Source organism: Phodopus roborovskii, unplaced genomic scaffold (genome assembly GCF_943737965.1).
Source record: "Phodopus roborovskii unplaced genomic scaffold, PHOROB, whole genome shotgun sequence".
Lineage (NCBI taxonomy): Eukaryota > Metazoa > Chordata > Mammalia > Rodentia > Cricetidae > Phodopus > Phodopus roborovskii.
Genome location: NW_026126586.1, coordinates 3357684 through 3381124, shown reverse-complemented (window position 1 = coordinate 3381124; position 23441 = coordinate 3357684). Strand labels below are relative to the sequence as shown.

Here is a 23441-nt window from a genome sequence, read left to right as displayed (position 1 = left end):
AACACTTCGATTCAGGTTTTTCCATTCATTTAGCACTTTTCACCAAGCGGGACCCATTTTATGAGTTCATTTTCCTTAGATCTTTCTTCTTTACGTTTAGTCATATTCAAATCACCTGGCATGTGAGATGTGTGCCACGGGTGGACCCTCAGGAAGCCCGTGATGTGACTGTACTTCTCAAGATGTCCCTTTAGCCGATTTACACCAGAAACATACAACAGGGCACAACCGTGCTTGGAGTGTAAGCGTCATCGTTACTCCTGGGTTGTTTTTCAGAGGCAGGGAAGAAGGAAGCAGACTGTACTCTGACAGCCGCATAACCCAGACTCCTTTTCATGTACAACTCCCCACCAGCAGGGATCCCTGTCCTCTTGTGGGGCGTGACAATGGGCAGTTCACGTCCACTGACACACTTCCAGAGAGGCAGCAGAGGCTGGAGAAGTCAAAGAACTCTTGACTGATGTTCACTCATTTAAGGCTCCAAAATGAGGCATTGTCAACCCCATCGGAACTAATGCCACCACTGTCGAGGCAACTCAAAATGAAACCCATGATCAGTATGACAAATACATAGACTCAAAGGAGGAACGAAAGAGCCCCTAAAGCTCACAGTCCGGTATCTATAACACAAAGGATGGAAAGGGAAAGTAACTATTTATTTCCTTAGGCATAGGCTTAGGCATATTAAACTACAAGTCAGAATGGAGCTGCCAGAGGACCCACTAAAGGGAATCATCACAAACACGGGGCCTGCAACACACCTACTACAGGCTTGGTGTGTGGGCGACAGGACTCTCGCCACCCCTGGGGTGGGGTCTTCCAGAACAGTGAGCATGCGCTGTTCTGCACATTCGCTGCATTCTGGGAAATTCAGATGAGTTTAGATCTGTTGGAGCATGGCTCCGCTTATTGTAAATGCGTCAGTGTGGGGGTTCACCTCGGCGGCCAGCTTGGTGGAGGATCGAGTAAGGCTCACCCCTGGGTGTGTTCTGCCACGGCATTCCCAGAAGAGATGAACTTGGGGCAAAAAACACATTCGCCCTATGGACTCGCAGCACCCCACCCCCACCCGGGAGGCTGGGGTGTCCAGACGGACGAAAAAGAGGAAAAACGAGAAAATTCACCCTGTCTATGGTTCCCGACTGCCATGAAGTAGACAGATCGAAGTCTCTGTGCCCTTCCAGCTCTCACCGTGGCCCAGTAACAAGAGAGCCAGCTGACTGGACTAAAACTCCAGCAGGGAGAAAGTAAATCTTTGTTGCCTTTAAGCTGCCCTCTTAGGTAGCTGACAATAAATCAGCAAAGCAGCTCAACCAGCAGAGTTACATTGTGGTCTCAGACTATTACAAACCAGCTTTCACCTACACGAGCAGAGCACAGGTCACCAGAACTCATCCTAACAGCCTTGGAATTACAATGAGGCATGCTGGGAAGCCAGTGCCTCAAATTAAAGAAAGCCTCGTTTGTGTTTGTATTGGTTGCAAATTTCCATGTTCTGACAGTGGTGCCTCCAAACTCAGAAGAGAGTAGTCCACAAAATTCCTGCAGACTTTGCCACTGGCTTAGTAGGAGGCAGATTCAGCACCACCAATTATACTATAGGGGCGCACCTCTAGCATCTCCAGCCCTGTACCCTGAATGCCACTTAGGTCCCCGAGTCATTAGGATAACAAAAACATCTGCTGCAAGCTTCCAAGGCTCCCTGCCAGCTGTGACAGCTCCCTGCCAGCTGGTGACAGCGGTGTAAGTGACCAAACGCTGGTACACTACCTGGGCAGGACCGTGTGAGACTGAGCCTGCATGCATAGCCTCTGGCTGTCCGTCCAGCTGTTCCGGGGAGAAATGAGCCCTTAGTGCTGGTCTGGCTGGGTCCAGCTGGGGGATTCTCAGCCCTGAGGACACTCCAGACACTGGCCTTGCCAGGCAGCTCAGCTCCTCACCCAACAGCAAACGTCTCTGCAGCTAGGTGCTCCTTGGCAGCACCAGAGGGCTGTCCTTTGGGTCACAAGAGTGGAATGGCAAGTGATTTGTGTGACGGGCAAGCAGGAACAAGTCCCGAGGCCTGGGAAAGCTAAGAACACGCCGTACAAATCATCCCCAGCACTGATAAACTGCAGAAGGCCAAGCCAGCGGCTCCCCTGACATGCAGAATGCCACAAGGCCCTGAGGACCCTTGCTTGCTTCAGGGTACAGCACTCAGCGGGGTAGACCCTCAGTGCACAGATGCCCCTTGAAGCCTCATGTCGGTTGAGGTACGGCTGGGGTGGAGTCGCAAACGAAGCAAGTCTGTGCAATGACTACCATCCATAAACAACATGTGACATGACATGATAGGTGGAAGGGGACTTCTGGGACTATAGGGTAAAAAACGAGCTCGGGGACAGGAAGCTAAGAGGCGGGTTGATCATCCAACTCCAGGTGTGTATGAACATGCCACAATAAAACCCATTACTTTGAATGCTAGTTTAGACTTTTTAAAAACCACACAGGTATATAGGATGTGACAGTGGGAATAAAACTGTCTAAGGGTGGGGTGGGGAGGGGAGAGTGGGGTGAATGCAGTCAGCCCACTTCTACCTGCAATGACTATATATCGATAAATCCATAGATAAATAGGCAAAACCTGTCTGTGGGTGTCTGAGCTCTCTGAAAAGGAAGCTGGCCTAACCAATTCGGATAAAATTCAGGACACATCTTACCCGGGACAGACCACTACTGCTGAGGACATTTCTGTTTGAGTGACAGATGGAGGGGGTCTGGGCGGGACAGGATTTGGAGGTTAGGTGAATGAGTGAACAGAAAAGTCACCAGGCTCAGGAGTGCTGTCTCACCCCTGTAGTAAGGAAAATGAAACAGGTGTCAGAGCACGGGACTCTTAATCTCAGGGCCCTGGGTTCTGACTGTGGTGATGTATTATTTATGATCTATTAAAGCGTGCCTGAGGGTATGGAAAGCAAAGCTAGCCACAAGCCAGAGCCAGGCAACGGTGATACACACCCTTAATCCCAGGTCTCAAGAGACAAGCCTGTTAGTCCGAGGCCACAGTTATAAAAAGAAACAGAGCTCACACAAAGATGATCTCATGCCTTCAATCCCAGGATTCGAGAGCTTAACAGGAAGAGGCAGGCAGCAGTGTAGGATTGCAGACCGAGGTTTGTGGAGAGATTTCTTCTCCAGCCACACTGAGGACAGGACAGCCCCTTCAGCCTGAGGTAGAGGTAAGAGCTAGTGCCCGGCTGCTTTGCTTATGTGACCCTCAGCCTGAACCCAGTATCTATCTCTGGGTTTTATCTTTTGCACTACACATATCTATGTGCCTAGCACCTGAAATGCCAGGGCAGGAGGATCGGGAGGTCACTAGACTCAAGTATGCAGCAAATTCAAGGCCAGCTTGAAATACTTGAGACCCTGTCTAGGCAAGCTAAAGTGAAAAGAAGAATTTGGGACACCACAGATTCCAGAAGCCTCACCAGATGCATAGATGGGCACAGGCCTCACAGAGAGAGGTGACAGCGAGGCACTGGACCCACTGGCCCAGGAAGGCCCCATCCATCACCTCTCAAAAGTGAGCGTGTAGGCTAGAGGAGGCGCGTGCCTTGAGGCTGCAGGAAAAACAAAGGCAGTTACAGGGCCAGTGGTGAAGTGGCTGCTTACTTGCCAGAGCTTGAGAAAAAGAAAAGCCTGCAGAGAAACCCTTTCTGCGCAGTGCCTTACCAAGGACAGCTCTCTGTGGGAGCACAGCTGTGGGCGACTTCATGCTGAATCTGCCCTCGGTGGCGAGGCTGCCTGTGGAAAAGGCCGAGGACTGACTGCAGTAGAGAGCCACTTTCCAGCTCTTGTCTGAGATGCATGAGCCTCCTTGGAGGCTTGTTTCTGCCTCCAGCAGGCGGGCAATGGGAGAAAACATCCAGCCTTTGTTTCCCTCTTCAGGTCTGGAGCCGGGAGACAAGTCCCCAGGGTGGACAGAATGTGATGGAGGCCATCGCAGGGCTGCTCCGGTGGAACTTCTGTCTTTGTTTAGAGTTGGAAACATCCAGAAGGTCATGGGCTGACCGCAGTGTCAGAGAACAAACATAGGAGGTAAAGAGTGCCCAAGAAAGGACAGTCCAGTGCTGGGACCCAAGTGGCCCAGCTGACAATTCTATTCGTGAGCTAGTAAGAAGAGGCAGACTGCGCATTTCTCACACATCCCAAGGACTCTTGGCCCTAAACACAGTTTCTTCACCAGATCTGAAGATGCCAGCATCCCCTTTGAGCCATGTGCTGATAGGCGGCCATCACTATGCAGACATTACAAAGTGTACATCACAAACAGAGGTGGCTACATGTCACCAAGAGGCCACTGGTGCATGACCTGCCACTGACTAAAACATTGTTACACAATGCATGCTATATTATATCCAGATTCAGTAGGAGGGGGAGGGGCCGTGGACCTGAGGGGTATCACAGTGCTCGTCACAGAAAGTGGTCCCCTGCACTGTGAAGGTGACAGGGTGAGAGGAGCAATGGGCTCCATGAGGAGCCACGGCTGGCTTGGCGCCCGGCCCATAGAGCTGAGGGCTGGGCTGGGCTTCAGGGCTGAGAAGAGGCACAGGGCCAGTGCAGTGAGATGCAGGGCGTGGGGTCAGCAAGTGCCCTTCTACCAACCAGAAAGGCAGCCCAGCCCTCTGTGTGACAAGTGTGGCCGTGTCTGGGGACCTTTCCCAGAGCAGCATGGGATGGGAGCAGAGGGAAGGCCATGCTGTCTCTGTTCCGACAGCACCATGCTGTGTGCCAGCTGTTGCCAGAGAGCCACCTGTCTGGAGATCCCAGCTAAGCCTGTCACCCTGCCCCGACTTCCTGTCACCATTGTGAGCTGCAGATGCGGGCTAGGCCATGGCCTTTGCTTGCCTGCCCTGTTATTCCCTTCAGTGCTGGGTGGTGGGAAAGCACATTGTGGTCTGCTGGGCAAGAATGCTCTCTGTCCTTGCTGCCAGGCTGGTGCACGTCCCCCAGTATTCAAACCCAGGAAACCAGCTGGGGTGGCTTGCAGCCCAGAGTGGGAAAGCATCAGGGACTGGAGAACTTTGTGCCGAGCTCTTACCTGACTTTGTTCAAGCTGCTTGGGTGGTTTTCACTTTATGCAAAAGTTTACACGTGTCTAAGTATGAACGGGCACGAAGGCCACACGTGGGGGAGTAAGGAGACTGATGCCATCATACGAATAGCACTGCGAATGTGTTGTCATTATGTCATTACTCATTTGCTATTCCTTGTCCTACTCTGCAAGGATGTCAGGATGCTCAGTGGAGCTGGCTTAGTTCGCTCACTCCTCTGTATGGGCAGACAGGTTTTTCTTTGTTTTGTTTTGTTATTTTTAGCACTGTGCTTGCAGCGAGTACGCCATAACCATTTGTTATGTACAGACTTACCCGTGACAGGAGAATCTGCTGGAGAGATGGCTCAGCAGTTAAGAGCACCAACTGCTCTGGTAGGGGACTGGGGTTTCATTCCCAGCGCCTACATGCTGGTTCATAACCATCCCTAATTCTGGTCCAGGAGATCCAATGCCCTTTTCTGACCTCCGAGGGCACTGTGCACACAGACATGCATACAAAACACACAGAAAACAAAAAGCAATACATCCAATTAAAAAAAAAAAAAAGCGAGAGAGTCCTTCAGCCTTGTGAGTTTCTGGAAGCATTTCTGACAAGAGCCTAGGCCAATCTGCCAGGTGAGCCTGTCTCAATATTAAATGTCAGCACAGGCACCAGGGTTCCTAGAAAACTGTAAATACTTGGCCTCTCTGGATAGTTTTCCCTCAAGAGGCTTTCTACAAGCAGGGAGCACTCTGCCAACATTGTCTGCAGATGCTATGGAGCCCTGAGACAAGGCTAGCCCTGAGACAAGGCTAGTCCGGAGACAAGGCTAGCCCTGAGACCTGAGACAAGGCTAGCCCTAAGACAAGGCTAGCCCTGAGACCAGGCTAGCCCTGAGACAAGGCTAGCCCTGAGACCTGAGACAAGGCTAGCCCTGAGAGCCCCAATTCTAGCCAATAAAGCCTACTTTAAAAGGAAGGATTGAGGGAGGGAGGAAGCGAATCTTAGGGGAAACCCCAACTGTCTATCACAGTAGGAGAGGGTGAAATGAATGCCACATGCCTGCTAGTGCCCGTCTTGGTCTTGCCATGTCACTTGTGAATTCTTAAGTACGTATCTGTGACAGATGAATCACTTCACCCAACCAGTGTTGTCATTAAGAGAACAAGTCACAGCAATTCTTGATATCATCTAACACTCTCACATACTGTTTCCCTGTAGTCCCAAGTCACACTGGATTGGTGTGTGTGTGTGTGTGTGTGTGTGTGTGTGAGAGAGAGAGAGAGAGAGAGAGAGAGAGAGAGAGAGAGAGAGAGAGAGAACGAATGTGTGTGTGGGGTGGAAGCTGGTCGTCCATGCCAGGTGCCTTCCTCAACTGCTGTCTACCCTATTGCTTTGAGGCAGGGTCTCTCTCTCAGTCCAGCGCTCCCCCACGCAGTCGGCAAGCCCAGGGCCCTTCTGCCACTGGTTTCCCACACCAGGGTCCAGGTGCACACTCACTCTATCCAGCTTTTTATATGGGTACTGGAGATCTGAACCTACAGCCTCGTGCCTACACATCAGGAAGTTAATGTCTGGCTGGAGACACACTGTCCTTGTAGAAGAGCCAAGTTTGGTTCATGCTGGATGGCTCACAACTGCCTCGAACTCCAGCTCCAGGGTAAGCCAGTGTCTCTGGCCTCTCCATGCACACAACCCTCACACAGACATGCACGAATACACAGTTAAAAATAACTACTTAAAGAAAGTAGATGTCACAGCGGGTAGTGGCGTAAGCCTTTAGTCCCAGTACTTGGGAAACAGAGGCAGGCAGATCTAGATCTCTGAGTTCAAGGCCAGCCTGGTCTACAGAGTGAGTTCCAGGACAGCCAGGGCTACAAAGAGACACCCTGTCTCTCGAAAAAAACAAGCAAACAAAAAGTAGATGTCACTTTTAATAGGTGACATTCTGCCCCACATGCTCACACACTTATGCCTTTCCAAATTCCTTTGTTAAGATACGATCTCCTTGTACAGACTCTGACATTTCCACAAGGTGCTATTGACATGGTCCCTTTCCTCTGTGACTCACGTAAACTGGTCATTAAATTAAATCTAGAACTTAGAGTCAGAGTTCATTTTTTTCCCCAAGACTACATCATTATAAAGTGCCCACGCTTCCTTTTGTAGCACATGAGACACGGCCTGTCTCACTGTTAATGTCAGGAAGGAACAGTGGCCTAAACGTCTGTGCACCCGATCTTCCCAGTATCAAGGTCTCCTAACATTTCACCTGATTGTCTCGGCCGCAATTAAACCGCAGGATTAATTACCCGGTTATTGTACTTCCCGAATTAATTACCCCTGATTATTCCATAAAGAACTTTGTGCTCGTGAACAATTAACCTCAAAATGAATCGGAAAGGAAAAGTGAAGGATTGGTGCTTCCTTTCCCTTATGAATTAACCAATTTATCAATTAACATATCTTGAATTGGTACTTTAGCAACCATAAAGGATGAACAGTGGAATTTTTTTTACAGTGTCATTTTGAAGCCCACGGCTTATTTTTCATGTTTTACAGTCGTGGGTGTGCGTGTGTGCATACAGGCATGTGCGTGCATGCACGTGTGCATGTTTCATCTTGTCTCAACTTGCTCCAGTTGTCAGTGGCTCAATCTAAGTCACGGGTTGCTGAGGTCTGGAGCTCATAAGGGGCACAAACAGTGTTTTGACAGACAGATGGAGGCAGAGGAATTGTCACATAAGAAAAGTACTTTCAGGACATCTAACCAGCAACCGTCCACTTGGTAACTGGAAGTCTTAGTGACCTTGACAAATGGGTAGGGGGAGTAAAGACCTGAGAGTAGGCTCAGAAACTCTTTACAAGCATTACATAACAATCAGTGGATGGCAGTTCCAGGAAGCTTTACTGTACACTGAAGTCCCTTATTCTTAGGGCACTGGAGTATACATCTCCCATAGGTCTAATTGTGTTGGCTTCATAAAATTCTGCTGTCCATTGAGGCTGCCCATAAGTGGAAATTTGTGACTTTTCTTGCAGAAGTTAGAAATCTTTGCCTTACACCGTCAGTGCTTGACTGTAACATTAGTTATGGGGAAGACCTCTCCTGATCATTTCCATTTGAGGGTTTCCTATAGGCCTCTGATACACGCACATCCCGTGTTCTCTCTATCAGCCTCTGGTACATGGACATTTCTGTCCCTGAGGACATTTCTCTGTCATCCTATCACTGAATAGGTTTTAGGTCTTATACAATCTTAGCTTTCCTGCCCTACTCTTCAGATATTCCAGTAACGTCGATGTTTAATTGTTTAATGTTGTCCTAAAGATTATGAATATTCTTTCTGAATATTTTAAGACAAATCTCTTTTCTTGTTGTTTTTGAAGATTTGAATGTTTTATTTTTAAGTGTGTGTGTGTGTGTGTGTGTGTGTGTGTGTGTGTGTGTGTGTGTGTGCACATGAGTACACATGCCCAGGGAAGCTTGAATATGGTATAGGATCCTTTGGGACTGGAGGTACGGGTGGCTGCCAGCCACTCTACAAGCATGCTGGGAACTGAGCTAGCTCTTCTGCTAGAGCAGGACAAGAACCTCCGTACTGTCCCTCCAGTCCTGCTGTTTTTGAAGAAGGCTTAACAAAGTTTAAGGGGTTTTAATGCTCACCTTAATAGGTGAGATATGGCAGCCGAAAACTCCAGAACCATTCTGAACTCAATACCCAATGGGCAACACATCTGAGTACAGAAGTGAGGCCTTTGCCTTGTTGGTTATAGGGTTAGAATCTTTCTTTCCCTGGCCAATAGACCCCACCTCTGGAGGAGCTCTTCACTCCCTTCCCGATACACAGCCCCACAGCTGGCTGCCATGGGGTTTGCCTCCAGTACCTGGCTGAGGGGGCAGGGCCACCATTTGTAAGGTTTGGTTGCAGAACTCAGGCTCTGCTCAGCATACCCAAGGCGGGCAGGTCTCCTGTGTGACCTGTGTGCAGCCTCTGCTACCCTCTGTTTCTCAATGACACCTCCACTGACCAGGAGGCTTTGGTTTTAGTAACTGTTGACTCATGTTAATTGGTACTTTGAGCCCTGAAGACAGACACATACAGCTTCCTGAAAACTGCTAATAGCAAGGCCATTGCTTCTTGCTATGAGGAAATGCAGCGCTGATCTGATTCTAGCAGATTAGCAACTTCAATTGCTCCCCGATCACAAAATCAAATCAATTTTCCTGCTAAATGGCTCCCAGATCTCTGTGCCGACTCTTCCATGTAAGGCAGCAGTCTTCCTCAGTAGGGAGCACCAGCCTGTTAACTTGTTAGGCTTGCCACACCTTCCTGGGCCCTTTACACAGCCACACGCTACTTTTTTTTTTTTTTAAATGCACATCTATAGTCATTTTCCTCCTTAAGACTGACCAGTTTTAAGGTCTCCGACCTTGGCCAAGGATAAACGGGACCAGATCCTTGCCAGGATCCCTCCTTATGGTCACCCAGCACCCACACCACAGTGGCTGCTCACAGGTCTTAGGAAGCCTCCGCCTCTGCTGGAGGGAACTTGAGTCTGCCCAGGCAGTACTGTGGGAGCAAGCACCTGCCAGGTTCCCTGAGCCAGACCTTATATACGGGCCTGATCCTTTTAGTCTGGCCACAGAAACAACTGCTGTCAACAGGAACTTGTGGTGAATGCTGCCTTACTTCCTTCTCTGGAAACAGCCAAAGGTCCAGTGAGTCCTGCCCGGAGGTGTGACTTCCGCTTGCTTTCCTGTTCCAGCTTCTAGAGACCAGGTACAGGAAACCCGAGCTCTCTGGGGAAGCTCTGCAGTCAGCAGGGTCACCAAGGGGTCAGAGAGCTAATCCCAGGGGCCCACCCTGCTCTCCTCACACAGGGCCTCCTTGGCCTTCGTGTGGGGCTATGGAAACAGGTCAGTGTGAGCCCGTTTACCCACGGGCTTGCCATTCCTGCCCCTTCTCCTTCTTGTAGTGTGCTTTACCTTAACTGGCAGGAGCTGTGAGCCCCACCTGGTTCATGTTGCCCCTACCATGCTAGATATGAAATACCCAGTGTACTGTGAGAGAGCCATGTGTCTGGGGTCAACAGGCCTTGCTGAGTTGCTCGGCTACCACGGAGAGCCGTTCCTAAAAAGCATTTCCCAGCATGGATCCTCTGTGATGTATCTGTTTGGTTAGAGGACAGATAACACCTACTTTCTGAGAACTGGGTTAGAGTGCAGGCTGCTAACGGTTTCTGGATCTGTACCATTGAGTGTCAGCGACTCCAGTGAAGCAAGAGTGGCTTGGAAACGGAAGGTTCTGACAGGGAGCCAACAGGTATTTACCCCTTTGTCACTACAGTCACGACCACATAAATTCGGACTTTCTAAATACTGCTGTCACGTTTCTGTTAGCTAAAATGGGATGTCCTAGGCTTCAGTAAGGACAGCCTCTCCATCACAGGGGCTTAGGCAAGCCAAGGGTATCAACACCTTGTCACGCTCCAAGGGTGCCGGCAACGCAGAACTCGGGTCCCCGGTGTATTAAAAGGCGAGGCCTGAAACGGCGGACACCCCATCTGCTGTGGTTACAGACTACACAACAGGCGGGAAGTACTGAGGCCCACAGATGCCAGGTCAGATTAGTAGGCCAGCACCCCCTATCAGCGCCTGCCAGCCTCAGGATCCATTTCCGCCCACAGACCCAGCTCTTGACACGCACACAGTATTAGCGCTTACAAAGCCAGGTAAGGCGGACACCTTTCACACTTGAAAGTGACAGAATTAACCCTGGTGCTCAGGTGTAGACCACACACAGACAGCATTCCAACCAGCTCTGTCCAGATGGACATCCTACCTACACATGCCCAGTTCAGAGCAGCCCAGCTTCCTTCACACAGGTGTCCTAAGCTCCCCAGGCGCCAGCCCTTGGCTGTAGGCCCTGTGCTTTGGGAGGAACATCACTGCTTTCCTTTACCCGTATTTGGTAAAAATCCATCTACTTTCTGTGATGGTGTGAGTGGAGATGGCCCCCATAGGCTCATAGGGACCAGCACTACTAGGAGGCGTGGCCTTGTTGGAGGAAGTGTGTCACTGGGCTGGGCTTTGAGGTTTCAGTAGCTCACGCCGGGCCCAGTGGTGCGCTCTGTTCCTTCAGCCTGCAGATCCAGATGCAGAACTCTCAGCTTCTCCAGGGCCATGTCTGCCTGGGTGCTGCCACACTTCTGATAATGGACTAAGCAGCTGAAACTGTAAGCAAGCCCAATTATGTGCTTTCCTTTGTAAGAGTTGCTGTGGCCATGGTGTCTCTTCACAGCAACAGGACACTGACTGAAACACTTCCCCTTGCTGACTTGTGACCCTCTCCTGAACCCCTGTAAAGGTCAAGATCGGGTCTAAAACACACTTCCTAGGCCAGATGTGATGATATACGATGGCTCCAGAGGCTCACGGTGTAAGGCAGGAGGACCCCAAATGTAAGCCCAATCTGGATCACAGGGGAGGATGTGTCTCAAAATAAGCAACGTCTGGGAAAAGACTCAAGTGCCAGCTTCAGAGGAGTGTGACATTTGGCACGTGCCGACCTACAACTCCCCATTCCTTATTGACTTCTGTGGCAACTGTGGCTGCAAAGACTACCACCATGCCCCAGTTAGGGTCCCTGGCTCTGTGATGAAACACCACGGTCAAAGGCAACTCAGGGAGGAAATGGTTTCTTTTATCCTACAGCCGGTTGTGTACCATTCGGGGAAACCAGGGCAGGAGCTCAAGGCAGGACCAGATGCAGAGGTCATGGAGGAACAGTCCTTACTGGCTTGCTCAAGTCTTGCTCAACCTGCTTCTGATACATCCCTGGAGCTCCTGCCCAGGAGTGCTACTGCCTACAATGGGCTGGGTTCTCCAACATCAATCACTAAGAAAGAGCACTGTAGGCTGACCCACAGGCCAATCTGTTGGGGGCATTTTCTCAATTAAGGTTCCCTCTTCCCAAATGGCTCTAGCCCATGCCAAGCTGATATAAAGCTAGCCAATGCACACATGTATAAGCCACCTTGTCTCTGCAGAGCGTGCACCAGAGGGAATGAAGTTTCCCATCAGAAATCTTCCTGCCTAAAATACCCACACAGTATAAGCTTAGGCCCTAATTCTTACTGTTTGGGAAAGTATTTCACTTCATACAGAACCATCTGGTGCTGTTTCTAGAGCCCTGTGTCAGTGGTTCTCATTCTTGGCCACGCTTCAGCATCACCCCACAATCTCCCAAGCTGAGGTCATTTCTAGAACCCCCCCCACTGGGGGATGCCCCGGGTATGAGGGCCATGTAGAACTGTACCAATGATGCAAATGCCAGGCCTGCCTAGCTCTTAGCCTCTTGCACTGGGTTGGCTGGTGAGTCTGCCTGACCCTCCTCTCCCCATGCTTCCCAGACCTAGCCTGGGCCCAGCATGAGTGCCTCAGCCTAGACTGGCCAGCTCCACCCCTGCCACCCCAGTCCTTTCAGGACACATCCTGTAAACCTGCCAAAGCCAAAGGTGACCTTCTTGTCACCTGACTTCATCCCTGTTCCGCACCCACGTCCAGGCCCAGCCTAGCCTTTGGGCATCATGTGCTCGGGAATCTGCAGATCCTACCCTTCACGTTCCTTACCAATCCCAGTCGACCCAGGGTCCCACATCCAGTGCTCCGCATGCATAGTGTGCTCAGCCCCAAGTCACCTGACTCCATCGCCCGACGTGGCCTGCACATCCCCTGCTGGTGCAGACTGCTGTGTCCCTATCAGACACAGAAGTAGCAAAAGAAACCATGTGCCTGGGTCCTGTCACAGAAACACAATTGAACAATGTGAATGATCAAAGCCTTATGCTTCCCACCAGTCCTTCAGGAATGTTCTCTGGGGAGAATTACCTAGATGAACCCCAGAATGTAAAAACAAATGGAAAAAAAAAACACACACACACACAAAACAAACAAAAACTTCCTCAAAGAAACCAAGCTTAAAGAAGACAAAAATAAGTAGCTCAAGGAGCTTAAAAGCAATGCCCAGGAAATTGAAAACATGACTGGATGAAATGACAAACTAGGAAGTGAAAACCATGAAAAGAAACAGAAATATTGAAGAAAATACTAGTGGAAATGAAGATGAAATCAACGACCCAACTAGAAAATGCAAGGGAAAGCCTTACAAATAGAATGCATTAAGTCGAACATAGACTATTAGGCCTTAGATAAAGGAGAGGAATTAGACTATACAAGCAAAGAATAGGAAAATGCATAGACACAGAAAAGGAACATACAGGAGACGTGCACCACCAGGAAAAGAGCAAATCTGTGAGTCATAGGCATAGATGAGGAAAGAATCTCAGGGCAATCACACAGGCCAGACTTTCAGCAAGATCATAGGAGAAACTTCCTCAAGCTACGAAAACATACCTACACAGATACAAGGAGCACACAGAACACCAAATACAGAAACCCATAAAAGAAACTCCCACAGCACATCGCAGCTGAAACACTGGACATGTAGAACAAGAGTATTGACAGCCGCAAGAGAAAACAAAACAAACAAACAAACAAACACCATCTGAACAACAGCTGCTTTCGCAATGGAAACATTTATTTACTTATTTATTTGAGACAGGGTCTCCCTATGTAGCCCTGGCTGGCCAGGGACTCACTATGTAGATCAGGCAGGCTTTGAACTCACAGAGATCTATCTGCCTCTGTCCCGAGTGCATGAGCCACCGCATCCAGCTCAATGGAAACTTTGAAAGCCAGCTGTGTACCCAGCAAAACTGTCTGCACAGATTAAAGGAAAAAAGAAAAACTTTCTATCATACAAACAGGCCAGAAGAATCCCTGCTCACCAAACCAATCCTTGGAATACAGAAGAGCCAGGAGACTCCAAAAAGAAAACAAATGAAGCTATAATTACCCAAGCAAGAAGGAAAATAAACAACACCAAAATGGCTGCAATCAACACACACTTTTAAATAATAACTTTAAATATTAATTGCCTTAACTATCCAGTTAAAGACCAGGCTTTCTGAATGGAATTAAGAAACAAAGCCTATCTTTCTGTTGTCTGCAGGAAACTCAGCTTTACAGATAGGGACTCCTTAAAGTAAAAGGGTGGAAAACCATCTGACCAAACAGATTCAAACTCAGATGCACCAGGAGAGACAAAGGACACTTCATTCTCATAGCCAAGAAACATACACCAAACCCTGGTGCACCCAGATCCATGAAGAGTGTACTACAGAAATGAAAGAGAAATTAACATCAAACTCTTAATACTAGGCGATTTCAATGCCCCCTTTCTCCAATAGACAAGTCACCCGGACAAAAAATAAACACAGAAATATCAGAATACAATGACCTTTTATATCAAAGGACCTAACAGTATCTACAGAGTATTCCATCCGAACACCACAGTACACATTTCCCTCAGCAGCCCATGGAAGCTGCTCCTGAATAGACTTTATCCTGAGACACAAAACAAATCAACAAATTCAGAAGAAAATAAGGAAGGGAGGGAGGAAGGGAGTAGGGAGGGAGGGAGAACAGAGGGAGGAAGGGAGGGAGGAAGAGAGGGAGGGAGGGAAAGAGGGAGGGAGGAAAGAAGGAAGGATGAACTCCATGTGTCTTCGCTGACTACAAAGCAATAAAGCTTAAAACTAACAGCAAACATATGTACAGACTCATGGAGATTAAACAGTTCATTAATGAATGATGAATAGGGCAACAAAGTTAAGAAAGAAAGAAAAAAATTCTGAAGCTAAGTGAAAATAAAAACAACACAACAAAACCTCAGGGCCACACTGAAAGCAGTCACACTGGGGATTTATACCTCATAAAAAAACCAGAAGAGCCAATCATGGTGGCACACACCTTTAATCCTAATGCCCCAAAACACAGGCAAACAGAATAGAGGCCAGCCTGGTCTACATAGGGAGTTCCAGAACAGCCAAGGCTAACTGGAAAATACATTGACTAAGGTAACCCAGGTCCATAAAGACAAATGTTGTCTCTCATCTGTGGTTCTTAGCTTTGAAATCTCCATATGTGAGTATATAACCCTGAAGTAACCACAGAAACCAGGGAAGTAAAAGCGGACCATGGTGTGTGTGTGTGTGCGCCTACTATGGTGTGTGTGTGTGTATGTGTGTGTGTATACACTATGGTGTGTGTGTGTATGTGTGTGTGTATACTATGAAGTGTGCTTGTGTGTCTACTGTGGTGTGTGTGTGTGTGTGTGTGTACTGTGGTGTGTGTGTATATACTATGGAATTTGTGTGCTGTGTGTGTGTGTGCTACTGTGGTGTGTATGTACGTGTGTGTGTTTGTGTGTGTATACTATAGAATGTGTGTGTGTGCTACTGTGGTGTGTGCTACTGTGGTGTGTGTGTGTGCTACTGTGGTGTGTGTGAGTGTCTACTGTGGGGTGTGTGTGTGTGTCTACTGAGGTGTGTGTGTGTCTACTGTGGTGTGTGTGTGTATGTGCTACTGTGGGGTGTGTGTGTGTGTGCTGGGTGTGTGTGTGTGTCTACTGTGGTGTGTGTGTGTGCACTGTGGGTGTGTGTGTACTGTGGTGTGTGTGCACTGGTGTGTGTGTGTGTGTCCTGGTTGTGTGTGTGTGTACTGTGGTGTGTGTGTACTGTGGTGTGTGTGTGTCTACTGTGGTGTGTGTGTGTCTATTGGTGTGTGTGTGTGTCTGTATGTGTGTGTGTGTGTGTGCCTACTATGGTGTGTATGTGTGTGTGTATACACTATGGTGTGTGTGTGTATGTGTGTGTGTATACTATGAAGTGTGCTTGTGTTTCTACTGTGGTGTGTGTGTGTGTGTGTGTACTGTGGTGTGTGTGTATATACTATGGAATTTGTGTGTCTGTGTGTGTGTGTGTCTACTGTGGTGTGTATGTACGTGTGTGTGTTTGTGTGTGTATACTATAGAATGTGTGTGTGTGTCTACTGTGGTGTGTGTCTACTGTGGTGTGTGTGTGTGTCTACTGTGGTGTGTGTGAGTGTCTACTGTGGGGTGTGTGTGTGTGTCTACTGAGGTGTGTGTGTGTCTACTGTGGTGTGTGTGTGTATGTGTCTACTGTGGGGTGTGTGTGTGTGTCTACTGTGGTGTGTGTGTGTGTCTACTGTGGTGTGTGTGTGTGTCTACTGTGGTGTGTGTGTGTACTGTGGTGTGTGTGTCTACTGGTGTGTGTGTGTGTGTGTGTCTACTGGTATGTGTGTGTGTGTACTGTGGTGTGTGTGTACTGTGGTGTGTGTGTGTCTACTGTGGTGTGTGTGTGTCTATTGGTGTGTGTGTGTGTCTGTATGTGTGTGTGTGTCTACTGTGGTGTGTGTGTGTGTCTACTGGTGTGTGTGTGTGTGTGTGTGTGTGTGTGTGTGTGTGTGTGGTGATAGAGAAGGAGACAGTGATACGGGGGAGTGGGGAAATGAGGGCACTTTAATTAGGAATGAGGGAGGAAGGTCTATACAGAAGGAGAGAGAAGGAGGAGGGAAGAATGCTCTCGGGATGGTTTCTAAAAGTCAAAAGGAATCATATTTTCTGTTTAACTAAAATTACATACAATGCACATAAGCTTATTTGCATAAGTATTTTTAAATTTACTTTTATTGAACTATACATTTTCCTCTCCTCCTCTCCTATTCCACCCTCCCTCCTACCCCAACCCATATGCTCCCAATTTACTCAGGAAATCTTGTCTTTTTTCCTTTCCTAGGTGGATCCATGTGTCTCTTTTAGGGCCCTTTTTGTTACCTAGGCTCTCTAGGGTTGTGGCCTATAGGCTGGTTGTCCTTTGCTTTAAGTCTAGTATCCACTTATGAGTGAGTATGCATTATATTTGGCTTTCTGGGTCTGGGTTACCTCACTCAAGAGAGCTTTTTCTAGTTCTGTCCATTTGCCTGCAAATTTCAAGGTGTCATTGTTTCTTAATGCTGAAACACACTCTGATATGTAAATGTACTACATTTTCTTTATCCATTCTTCAGTTGAGGGGCATCTAGGTTGATTCCAGGTTCTGGCTATCTCAATGACCATAGCTGAGCAAATGTCCTTGTGGTGTGAGTGTGCTTCCTTTGGGTATATGCCCAAAAGTGGTATTGCTGAGTCTTGAGGTAGATTAACTCCTAATTTTCTGTGAAACAGCCATACTGACTTCCAAAGTTGCTGTACAAGTTTGCGTTCCCACCAGCAATGGAGAAGTGTTCCCCTTATTCCACATCCTCTCCAGCATAAGATGTTATCAGAGTTTTTGATTTTGGCCACTCTGACAGGTGTAAGATGGTATCTCAGAGTGATATTGATTTGCATTTCCCTGTTGACTAAGGATGTTGAGCATTTCCTTAAGTGTCTTTGTGCCATTTGAGATTCCTATGTTGAAGAGTTCTTTGTTTAGACCTCTACCCATTTGGGGGGGGGTTGGTAAAGATCTTTTCCCATTCTGTAGGCTGCTATTTTGTCTTATTGACCATGGCCTTTGCTTTACAGAAGTTTCTCAGTTTCAGGAGGTCCCATGTATTGATTGTTGCTCTCAGTGTCTGTGCTACTGGTGGTCTATTTAGGATGTGGTTTCCTGTGCCTATGCGGTCAAGGCTATTTCCCACTTTTTCTTCTATGGGTTCAGTGTGGTTGGTTTTATGTTGAGGTCTTTGATCCATATGGACTTGAGTTTTGTGCATGGGGATAGATATGGATTTATTTGCATGTTGACACAGTTAGTGCATAAGAATTTTTAATGAATTTTGGTCACTTAGGATGACAATGCTCCCCACAAGGAGCCATAGACAATCTAACAACATGCAAGTACCAAACATGAAAAGACACCTTTTCAAGTTCTTGGTCAGGGGAGTCCAGGAGACTCACAAAATAGTATCAGCTATTGCTATTGCCATTGGTTGCTTCCCAGGTGTTGAAGGTAAGTCTCTGCTGCTGAAGAGACCATGCCCTTTGGAGATGGGACTCATACCTTTTTTATGGGATAAGACCCAAAGCCTCATCTCCAAGGATTAGCCTTAATACTATCAGAAGGTGCTGTGTAAACTGTCAAGTGAGGAGGGACAATCAATAATCCTACCCAGTTGTGACACGTATGAACCACAACAATGACCAGCCCTATAAGGTCCTCCTGAAAGGTACAATAGTGGCATTCATCTTGGTGGTAACCCACAGCCTTCTAACCAGACTTAAGGTCCGCTCAGCAGGAGGGAAATCGTGCCTGATGCTGGGAACCCTGATAGCTACTGAGACCATGGATCTTGGAGGAGAACCTACCACTCTACTTTACTAGGCCAGCATAATTCCTAACTGCATTCTGAATGTGCATTCTCAGACTCACAAGTAAGGGCAGCCCTCAGCCCTCGTCAAAGATGCTGTTCTTTGAAGTAGATCCATATCTGAAAACCACAATGGTCAAATGCATTTTTCAGAAATACAGGTAATTTGAAAATGTCCACAATACAGTACAAGGGAGAAGAAAAGAAGACAGTCTGAACCTGGAACAACTTCCCCAAAGAATTCAAAAATCCACCCCCACAATAAATAAGACACAAATGTTACTCATTGAAACATCTACCCAAAGCTGAGTGGCCAAAGCCCTCCAGCTGGGGAGGCTCCCAACCATCTGTAGGTCCAGTTCCAGGGATCTGACACCCTTTTCTGGCCTTAGCAGGTTTCAGATATGCAATTGGTACCCAGACGCACACACAGGCGAAACACCCAAACACATAAAATTAAAAAAAAAAAAAATGGCTGCACGAGGCTTTGCAAGTTTTATTTTTAATAAACTTGAAAATGAAAAAGATTTTTCTCATTAAATAACTTACTTAGAAAGCACACCTCCGAATCAATGTTGGCGTTACAGGCATTTGATTACAGCTAACCTGTGCCCTTTTGCTCACCTGGTGGCCTCTGAATTCACTTTCCACTTCTTTTTTAAGCAAAAGCTTGAAAGCCCAGTGAGCTTTGTTTGCCACAGTCGACCACACTGCCAGGAGGCAGAAAACTTGATCGTCCCAGGGCACCAGGGGCAGAGTCCTCCTATACCAGGATCTCTGTTGTGACAAGGCAAATACTTCTCACCACACACAGAACTCGGATGATTTATTGCTTTAAGTAACTGAACAAGAAAGAGACAGGCCATTTCCATCGAGACAATGGCGTTCTCTCTCCAAGGTTTGCCAGATGCATCTACTTAAAGCCTTAACAACACTTTATGGACAGTAAAAAAGTGACAGGCACCATATACAACTCAGTCAATGACAAAAAATAGCACACAAGGGCACCCAATTACCAACTGCCCTAAATGACAGAGATGTGTCGGATACAAAATTTAAAAACATTTTTGGCATTAATATTAACACAGAATACTTTCTTGAACACCCTGCAAGAGCAGGAGCACAGATAATTCCCTGTTTCCAGATCACCAGTATCTATAGAACTACTCTGAGAAAGGCAGAGGGCTTGGGTACCTCCCCTCCCCACCCACCATTGTCAACTTCCAAAGCATCAGGGTCTCCTGCGGGGTTCAGGTGGAGGACAGGCCGCAGAGCTGCAGGGTTTTGGGTGGTGGAGGGCGGCCTGCAGAGCTGCAGGGCTCAGGTGCATGTAGGGGTGAGTGAAAACCCTTGGTTTGTAGCGAAGGATGTCCTAGAAGTTGACCCAGATGTTCCCTGGAGCCCTGTAGGGAAGTACAGGCACTGCATGGTCCATGCCCTCCCTTGGGGAAGCGGAGGGACCAGACCTCCAGCCCTGAGGTCTAGAAGGAACAGCCCAACCTTGCACTCTAACATAAGTGATCATTAAGACAGCTTTCCAGAGGATGCTCAGAAGAGAACACTGCCAGAGACCAGCCCTTACAGGGCCTGTTGAGCTAACGATGGGTCAAGCCAAAGGATAACACAGAACAAACCAGCTGCTAGCAAGCTTCCCAAGGTTTGCCATCCCACTGCAGGCCTAGCACAAATCAATTTGCCTCTGCTGGAGCAGGCCCTGAAGCAAGCTCATCTTCCCCTCTGGGGTTAGAGTGGCTGGGGACCACCGAGTCCCTGCTGTGGCCAGCAGGACCATTCTGCACAGCCCCCAAGCTCTGCCTTTTCTCCCTGCCCCTCTGCTGTGTCCCCAGCACACAGTTCCCCACATCTCCAGCCTTGGGAAACTGCTCTTCTAGATTCTTCTCATTCTCTTCTGCTTGCTGCTTGTCTCTGGCACTGCGTTTACCTTTGGATTTCCTCGTCTGCCTGCCGCGTGTCTCTTCCCGGGAGAATCGCCACTGGAACTGGAAAGCAGAGAGGATGCAGATGAACAAGCGGTCACCGGGAGTCAGCTCATCTCTTTCACGTCTCCTGTCCAAACCCGGCAGTTCCAAGATTCCTGGACACCAGCAAGCCAGGACCTAATCCAAACCATCTCTCCACCTCCAGCGCCTGTTTGACACCTTCCATGTACACATTCTAATTTTGGGGAGCTGGGAATGGAGAACGGTGTTACGGGCCCCATGGCAAAGGAGGCAAGTGCTCCTGAAGTGGCATTGCTTGGAGGTTTAAAGCAGACAACGGGAAGCTGCCCTCTCTAGACCTCAGGCCTACAGTTATCCAGCCCCATAGTGAGTGGGCTGTGGACCAGTGAGTACTCAGCGTGCAATTCTTTCCCCAGCTTACGTGAGTTAGCCAGGGGCACATGGCTGGGGCGCTGTGCTGCAGACTCTAGATTTTCCTGCAGGACTCATGGGTGATGGTTGCTGTCAGCCCTCCCTTACAAGCTCACGAAGATGCTCAGACAAACCCACAAACCTATGACTCATGTGTGGCGCCCACCGCAACCCAACTCTTCCAACTGTGAAAACCTAGCCTGCTTGCAGTCCCCTGGAGCCTGAGACGCAGCCCAGCCGAGCTTCTCCTTCTGGCCCATCCTACAGGGTGCTGTCCCTGAGAGCCTCCTCCACCCAGGTCCACCCTCCAGCCCGCTTCACAAGCGGTACTGCAGCTAAGATTTGCTCACGTGAAAGGAACTCAATAGAGGCTCAGAGACCCAGGGCCATGTACCCAGTGACAGGGTGGCAAAAGCTTTGCTCTTGCGGTCGCTCTGGAAGGGGATCGCTGAGAAAGGCCCAGCTGGGACACTCACTGGCCAGATTTCTCAGCCCCTTTTGTGAGCCTAGAGACATACGGCGGGTTTGGCTTTTAAGTTCTTACTAGTCTCCTCCTTCCATCCATTTCAGTTGCAGCACACTGGTTATTGCCAGATATACGCTTAAGTATTAAAATGAGCTAGGAGAAGTGTGTGTCACCCCACTATGCCGGAGGCTAAGCTGCCTTACTTTTCTATTGTTGGGATGGGGTGAGACACCATGGCTAGGTCAACTTACAAAGAAAAAGCGTTTAGTTTGGTTTTAATTTGGGGGCTCACCGTTTCAGAGGGTCAGAGCATCACAGTGGGCAGCGTGGTAACAGCAGGCAGCCACTGCAGCAGGAGCTGAGGTCCACAAGCATTAGGCAGAGAGGCGAGGCATGGGCTCCGTAAACCTCAAAGCCCATTCCAATGACACGCCTCCTCCAACAAGGCCACACCTCCTAATCCTTCCCAAACAGTTCTACTAACTGGACCAAGAACAGGAAAACGAAAACCCACAGCCCTCCGCTTTTAGAATGTCCTGAGCATCCCCTCTGACCATCGGGACACCATGTTTCTCTGGTTGGAGCCCCAAGCGAATGGACATTCCCAAACAGAACCTTCTGACATTTCCCATGCTTTTGTAAGATGCATTTTATCTTTGGAGCTGTCAGCTGTTGCGAGAAGTCAGAGGAAGCTGTACTTCTGCAGTGGGATTGGCTCAGCTAAGAGGCTTGCCTGCACTTCTGGGCTGCTGAGCCTGCGTCCTGGATCTGGCGCTAAATGGCTGTCATTTCCTGAGCAAGCTCTTAGGGCTGTGATGTTCCTCTTCTCTCACAGTTGCCCCTCGACCCATACATGGCAGCTAATGTGAGTAGTGTCTCCTGTGGATACACAGTGACCTGCCAAGGACAGCTCTGCCAGCCTTGAGATGTGCCGCTTTCTACCATGGGCCCAGACTTTCTCGGCATCTGCCTCTGCTAAATACACCAGACAATGTCCAGCCTTTGGGAAAGCCTGGCCACAGTGTTGCTGCAGAAGGCCATGTTTTGTTGAACCTGAAAACGATGGGAGCTTACAGATTACAAGGCAGGCAATGTAAAATACCACTGATGATGTTTATGGTCTCACTTGTGGACTCAGGGAGACGTGAACCATAAGCATTATCAGTGCTATTTTACATTGTAACACAAAGAAGTTTAGAGAAGTTGGGTAACTTGTCCCAAATCACACAGCTTGGAAACTACAGTGCCAGAGTTCAACCTAGTTTCTTCCGCCACCTTCCCAGCCTTTCTTTCTGGGAAAAACAAAGGGCAAAACAAAGAGGCAAACAAAAAAGAACCTTGTTCTAGAGGGTAAGGGCAGCCACACTTTGGCTCAGCTCTAGCCTAAGTGCCTCGCTTGGCTTCCAGGCTTTCAGAGGTCTGGATGAACCGGTCAGGTCAGATGGACCCTTACACCTATTTACCAGCTAAGGCTTAATGGCAGTGAATGATGCTTTGGCCTGATGGTGATGGTGCAAGTCTTTAATCCCAACACTTGGGAAGAAGAGGCAGGTGGATCCTGAGTTCGGGGCCAGCCTGGTCTACAGAGTGAGTTCCAGGACAGCCAGGGCTACACAGAGAAAACACTGTCTTGAAAATAAATTAAAAAAAAAATAAGAAGGAAAGAGATCCTATTTGAAGGATCCCTGACATCAATTATGAGAAAATATGGTGACATCCTGAGAGCCTGAGACTCCGTACTACCCGATATCAGTCTATGGCCATCTATCTTCCAGGTGGTGGCTGACTGCTCCTGGTGGTTAATGGTGACTGGCAGCTGCTGTCTGGTTCACCTCTGTTGTCGCCTGTCACATTATTATCTCAGACCCCGGAGAGTGGCCTTCCTTCGCCCTCCAGACCATCTGGCTTCTTGTCCTTGCCACTGTGGCATTCCTTCAATGAATGGGCAACCCACAGGGTTTGTTGGCTGGTGAGGGGCTACTCCAATCTGTTCAGTGGCTAGATGCTCCTACCTGGGACTCTGGGTCCAAAGAACACCAGGGACAATGAGTGTGTGGGAGGGGGGGAGGGCCAATTGTGCAGAGATAAATGGGTGTGGCTGTGTCCATCAGAGTGGAGCATGGTGGTCCAGGTGACACTAACTGGGGCTTTGGTAGACTCATTCAACTGCTGGGTCCTCCTGAGAAGCTAGTAGCACACCCACAGCATATAATCCATGTTCGTTCCCTATAATAAGAAGCTCAGCT

General features: G+C 48.6%; 1 protein-coding gene across 1 annotated transcript in view; it reads right to left on the bottom strand.

Moving 5' to 3' along the window:
- Positions 1-19166: 19166 nt before the first annotated feature.
- Positions 19167-23441, bottom strand: part of Rftn1 (raftlin, lipid raft linker 1) — a 188229-nt gene continuing 183954 nt past the window's right edge. The window contains exon 10 of the mRNA XM_051204191.1: positions 19167-20357. Coding sequence (XP_051060148.1) covers positions 20046-20357 — 312 coding nt within the window. The 3' untranslated portion in view covers positions 19167-20045. The remainder of the gene's footprint in view (positions 20358-23441) is intronic.